This window comes from Oryza brachyantha, chromosome 1 (genome assembly GCF_000231095.2).
Source record: "Oryza brachyantha chromosome 1, ObraRS2, whole genome shotgun sequence".
In the NCBI taxonomy this organism is placed as follows: domain Eukaryota; kingdom Viridiplantae; phylum Streptophyta; class Magnoliopsida; order Poales; family Poaceae; genus Oryza; species Oryza brachyantha.
The window spans coordinates 12758135-12764538 of record NC_023163.2 but is presented as its reverse complement, the minus strand read 5'-3'; the positions used below and the strand labels follow the sequence as shown (position 1 = coordinate 12764538).

Here is a 6404-nt window from a genome sequence, read left to right as displayed (position 1 = left end):
GAATATTCTGTAATCTCCATTACTGAGAACAAAATCACGTTTTTCTTTCATGTGTTGCCAGATTATTTTAAACCAGTACTGTATGTAATAATCAGTTTTCACATAGCAAGAATCTTCATACATCTGCATCCAGAAAATCTGGATTCTCACATCAATAATGAACTTATTTAAAAATAACAAAACTTGATGCCTGTAATCTGCATGATCCCAAAGTAAGCTTGCGGTTCTTTGCTCTTCCTGCAAAGCAGAGGTGCACATAAGCATGTCCATAAGTAATTGCTCATATGAGAAGCTATGTTATGAATGTCCAGTGATTAGTAAGTCCAATGCCATCTTCTCGTTCGTAATCCTCTGCACTACAGCAAAAAATAAAATTTTGAGCCATACAAATTAGTAATGGCTTACCAGGAAATTATAATTTTTCACTGAATACCTAAAGCAAATCATGGTATGCAATATCACTGTTAGTATTGTTAATGAAAACATATATGAACTGACCTCAAATGGAGTCTGGAAACAAGATCTTCCTCAAACATCTTATGGCAGTGGCATGTTCAGCTCTAATTTCAGCGGTCATACTTCTTGTGTCTTGTGTGAGTAGACGACTGTAGGTATCAAACATCTTGGCCTCCTTATTATCCTTTGCTGCTAATATATTTTCTCGGGCAGCAATTTGTGAAAGCTTTGATGACTTAACCTGACGGGCAGATAACATGTCTTGCATTTCCATCATTTTGATTCGCCTTGTCTGAATATCAGCTTGAACTTGCTCCAACTTTTCTATATCATCAATATCGGTAGTAACCTTTGACTTCCCCTTACTTTCTTGTGCAGCCTTTTTAGCAGCCATTTGGCCTATTGGCCGTGGTGGTTCTTCAAAATCAGTATTTGCTGATGCTTCCTCTGTTGGCTCTCTATTATCGGATGCATTCCTTTTACGAACTCTCTTCAATGCGTCATTACATGCAATCCACTTAGGTTGATCACGACATATGTTCCATACCTCTGTTAGGACAAAATGTCCTAATTTTGGATTTTCTTCCGCGTGGAACTTTTGTGCCATGTCAATCCACATTTGGTCTGAATAACCACTGGTATATGTCCTCTTTGCCTTCAACCAACACCCTTGGAACAAATCTAACCGAGCATTGATGTTGTGCCAACGCTCCTTGGCTTGTTTTGAGTTTCTCCATCTCTTTTGTTCTGTGGTTTTATTATACTCCTTGGCAACATCTCCCCAATATTTTTCAGCCTTCTTATTATTGCCATTAATTGGGTCCATTGAATTGTTCAGCCAAGCGCTCACCTAAAAAAAATACAAAATTATATTAGAGTTGTGCAGCCAAACTCACAATGTACAAGAAGTAAATATCAAATGGCATCCTCTACTTGTAACCAATTTAGCTTTGATTTGGTACGAACGATGTCAGTGTCATCATCGCTGTCAATACTGATGGGGTTTTGGTTCACATGACGTGTGGGTGGCGTAGCCGTCTCCGCTAGTGGTGGTGAAGAACCATTACAATTGACTGGAGCGAACTGTGGAGGTGCGCCCACAAAATGAAAATTTTGAGACATATTAGGCTGGAAGTAGCTCATAAACCCTCCAGGTGGGTGTGTACCATTTCCCCTGAAATAAACAAATTTCAGTTTTTTAGACATTAGCTGAACTATGATGCGATTGACATTATTACATATCTAAACCAGGATACAACAACAAACATGTCAAATTTACATGAAGTAAAATACAAGTTTGTATCTAAATGTCTTATGGAATCAATATACAGTCACAAAGTATGTAAGATGTGTATGAAAAAAATTCTGTGCGCGTACCAATTCTGCATGTGTGAATACGGAGAGGGCATATCTTGTATGTTACGATGATCCGAGCTCCTATCCGTAGGTATGATTGTAGGAGAGCTAGAGCTACTGACATGGCTGCCATTGATGGTTGTAGGTATCCAAGATGGAGAGAAAGGATGAAAATTTGGTCTAGGAGGGAAGGCAGTGCCGGTGCTGGTTGGGGAAGACTGAACCTCTGATGGGTCCTTCCTCTGTCCATCATCCATGAATCGCATGACAATGTGCAGGCACGGTGATGACGGGCACAGTAGTGCCATAAAATTTGGAGGCCCTGTGCAAAATCTTTTCAAAATCTTGACATAGCACTAAACTAAATTGATGAAAATAAAATGAAACTACTTTGGACTGTATTATATATTTGATAGATTAGTATTTAATCACCAAATGGACCTTGTGATTCTTCTATTCTCTTTTTCTTCTTACGCCTATCATGGCCATAGTCATATTTTTTAATTCGATTTACCGAAGACATGGATTGAAAAATTTAAATATCAGATAAACCTATCACCTATGGACATAGCATATATACAAGATGTAAAGACTAGAGAAAAAACAAAATTTAGTACACAGAGTCACAAAGTAGATAAAATGATAAACCAATTTATCTATGTACTATAATTTGGATTTGGCATGATTCAGAGTTTTAGATCAGTAGTAATAGTCCAGTACTCACCAAAACTCCAAGAGGGACTGAGAGATGGGAGTTTGAGAGTTGGGAAAAGCAGACAATATGCAGCAGCAGTCAGCAGCAGTGCAGCAACGGGGCAGCAACGCAAACAAGCAAACAAGATGCAGCAACAGTCAGCAGATGCAGCAGCACTCAGCAGATGCAGTAGTAGTCAGCAGCAGCGTAGACAAGCAAACAAGATGCAACAACGCAGTCAGCAGATGCAGCACCGAGGCAACGCCCGCAGGGGCGAGTTGACCGGTGGCCGCCGTTGGAGCGGGACGAAGGAGGCGTTGCTACTGGAGCTCGACGAAGGGGTGCCGCCACTAGGCACTAGGAGTGTGGCGCCGGGGGGCACTGGATCTGGACAAAGGGGGCGCGCCGCCGAGCACTGGAATGAAGGCCGCCGACCGCCGACGCCGGATTCTGGAAGGTGGGCGAGCTGCCGGGGATCTCCCGCCGGATTATGGTCCTCGCTTTCGCGCTCTCCCGCTGGATTTTCTCGCGCCCACGCCCTATATTTTTCGTCGTAGCACATTTCATCCACTGGCTGACTCTATGCAGACGAAGCGCGTACAAAGCTGCATTTCCGCTGTCTCCTCACGTTTTTCTCGGTAGAAATCGTCTCTCCAGCCGGCTGCATGCAAAACAACAGGTATTCTTTCTCCTACCATCTCTCTCATCCACTAGCAATTTTTTTAAAAGAGATAGCAACTGGCAACCTTTGTACGTGTCCTAAACGGTGTATTTTTTATAAAAAATTTCTATAGAAAAGTTGTTTTAAAAAATCATATTAATCTATTTTATATTTTTTAATAATTAATAATTAATTAATCATGTACTAATCTATTACTATGTTTTCTGTGCCAAAGATAAGTTAACTTACCTCCCACCTGCCGAACGTGGCCTAAGTGCAAGAGAAAATGTTTTCGATTACATGATAATACAGTCCTATATTTAGGACAAGTCAATATTAACTTGCGAATATAATGAAGAATGAAAATTGAAATGCACCTCAATAAAATAAAGATTCAACGATACAGCTAGTGGAGAAGAGTATAGGAATAGGAATACTACTGCTCAATGCCAAACAATAAATAACAATATATATATATCATCATCAAGAACTCTCCGGCAAAATCTTTGTTTTCATATTTCTATATCTATACTAATATAAAAAGCATAAGTTAGATTTTCTCTACACACACCTAATAAAATCTACACAAACTTTTACTTATCAATCCACAACCACTGAATTATCACATCCAACAGTTCAAATCTTCTTAGTATGTTTCTCTCTAGCAATCCTACACAGGATACACCTCTAATCTGTGTGTGTGGCACACACCCGGTGACAGCTCCCAGCAAACAAAATCCCCACAAACAGCTCCCACAAATTCCGTCGTCTTAAATCTATGTTGATCCAATCATCCAAAAATATGTCACTGCCACCGAACCCCACTCCAATCCGTCGACACAATCATCGCCCCTCCTCTGCTCCAATGTTTCCTCGCCGTTCCAACCAAGTCGCTGCATGGTGGTCGCCCTCAGTGCTCCATCGACCGAACTGCACGCCCGGATGGAGGAAATGGTAGAGGGGTTCACTCCGCAGGAGGCAAATGTCAACAAGCTTTATCCAGAGCCTGCAATCGGTTAGCTAGCTGATTTGATGGCCCTGCGTTCTTACAATTTGCAAATGTCACACTGATTTGGTAGAGAATAAACAAAGTGTAAGTATAGTTCCTAATCTTCTGTTGGTACCTTTATTGTTTTCTCTGTTGAGATCACAAACAAATTCACAAGGTAAGATTATGCCACATGTTAGCAGGTATTTTTAATTTTGATTAATTTACTTTGTTGGGTAGATAGTAAGGCTAGGGGGTTCTGGAGCCGTGGAATCCAATACTATAACCTGAACATTTGACCATTTGTCAGTATATTTGCACAAAAGGGAGAAGCACATGTACCCACTAATGTATGTATACGACGTTCGTAGCTCCACCAGGTTACTTTCTTTGTTACACGATAAATAATGATTAAAACATTTATGTGTAAGACTCATATCTGAATGCGGTGTTGTTAGCTATGATATCTAGCAGATTAAAAATTGCTTAACTCTATGGTTATTCTATTTAAGCTGGAAATTATTATCTTCATAATGTATTTTCCACTTCATATAACAAAATATATGGGTGTAGGTGGAACTATGTATTTTTGTTCGAATGCCGATGACAGGTAATATCTGAAGGTAGGAATTTTGTTCTATGTAGTTTGGTAATTCAAATGGTAAGATTTATATCAATGGTTGGATCAAATTATATGTACTTAAGTACTGGTGCATCCCACCGACCTATTAGTAACTTGCCTTCTACTTTATTCATGTGTTCATTTTCCTTTATTTACATGGATCTTTTTCAGGTTGTGAGGTCAAGGATGCAATCAAGGTTTCTGAACCATTTTATTCTTTCATCGAATCGTTTTTAGGTTTCTGAACCATTTACATGGATCTACTGTAAGAAATGTGATCTCATTTTATTGTTTTATTAGGTTGTTAGGCCAGTGATGTCATGCCAAAGAAAATATATTTTCTTTCTTGATTTTCTAGGGGTATAGAAAGAATATGCTGCTACCTATATTGTTGAGTCATATTCAAGAAATAGAGCTGTGTGGCCTATTAGGATTGACAGCTGGTTTTTTTTTGAGTTTATCGGTTATTTTGCTTCAACAAATTTACAAATTAGTGATGTCTACTCATAACTTCCTTGCTAATAAACAGGGAATTCCTTCAAATTACTGTATCCAGTGGCCAAATAGTGGCTGATTGTTCAATTAAGTTCAATAAGAATTGATCTGTATGTATATTCAAATACTTAAAAGTGTTACATTCTACATCCATATAGATTGATTAACAAACGCAGTGATTGTATTATTTTTAACAAACTAAATTTTTTTGAACTAACAATGATTTTGCTGCACCTATGAATCATATATTTTCTATAGCCACAACATTATCAACAAGAAGAGACCCCTTTCGACATCGTCAGATGCTGCACATCACCAATGGATGTGAATGGTGCTTTGGTCAATTGGTCATGTACTGCCAATTCCCCAGGACTTCATGCTTGCAGAGATGCTACTTTAGGTCAATATTTTACGAATTCAAAATTAATTAGCTCTTACTTAGGAAGTTATTATTATTATCCAAAATTTTACATTATGTATCTCTCCTTGACCTTTCATGAAGCTGGTATCACTTGCACTTTGTCGCTTTCCTCCCTTTTAAAGCAACAAATTTAGAGTTGTGTCTTTGCTCATGAATTTGACATTTTAAAGCAACAAATTTAGTTATAACTGGCATAACTAAAGTGAACTAACTCAATTGATATTTTGGATCTTTTCTTGGGAGAAGCTATGAACTAAATTCAACAAAGTTTTGCCCAACTCCAATCCTTGTAGCTACTTTGAAGTTTCAAGGTTTGTATGCATAAACTATTTTTTTGGGCAGGATGGATGTCACATTGAGATAGATATATATGTTTAACTAGCATGCATTTTCATTGATAAGGAAGATCATGTAACTGTGCAGGGTTAAATTTTGGTCCGAGCTACAGATCTTGATGGCCTGGTGATACTACATGTATGCATTAATTCTGTTATGCTGAATGTAATTCCCATGGATAAATTGGATGCATTTTTTGCTGGTCTACTGGATGTATGCTTTCTTTACCAGTTCTATGTTTATATAACTTTGTTTAGCTTGTAAAATTTAGTTCTTGTAGTATTGATTCTACTGGAAACTTACTCCTGATTTATTTGTGCATGCAGGTTCCATGGAAGTGCCACTCTCTCTGGAAGTCTGAGCTCATAATTTTCA

The 6404-nt window shown here is 38.5% G+C and overlaps 1 protein-coding gene across 1 annotated transcript; it reads right to left on the bottom strand.

Annotated features, from left to right (window-relative positions):
* Positions 1-2649, bottom strand: LOC121053329 (glutathione S-transferase T3-like). The gene is made up of 5 exons (XM_040520218.1): positions 2537-2649; positions 1834-2134; positions 1423-1630; positions 499-1306; positions 1-356 (listed from the first exon to the last, which is right to left on the bottom strand). The coding sequence occupies exons 2-4, from the start codon at positions 2118-2120 to the stop codon at positions 500-502; spliced, it is 1302 nt and encodes a 433-aa protein (XP_040376152.1). The 5' UTR covers positions 2121-2134; positions 2537-2649; the 3' UTR covers positions 1-356; position 499.
* Positions 2650-6404: the final 3755 nt, after the last annotated feature.

Coding starts and splice junctions, on each gene's coding strand:
- LOC121053329 (XM_040520218.1), bottom strand. CDS start 2,120: ATGGCACTACTGTGCCCGTCATCACCGTGCCTGCACATTGTCATGCGA. Junction 1,631..1,833: donor TATTCACACATGCAGAATTG/GTACGCGCACAG, acceptor TGTTTATTTCAG/GGGAAATGGTACACACCCAC. Junction 1,307..1,422: donor GCGATGATGACACTGACATC/GTTCGTACCAAA, acceptor TATTTTTTTTAG/GTGAGCGCTTGGCTGAACAA.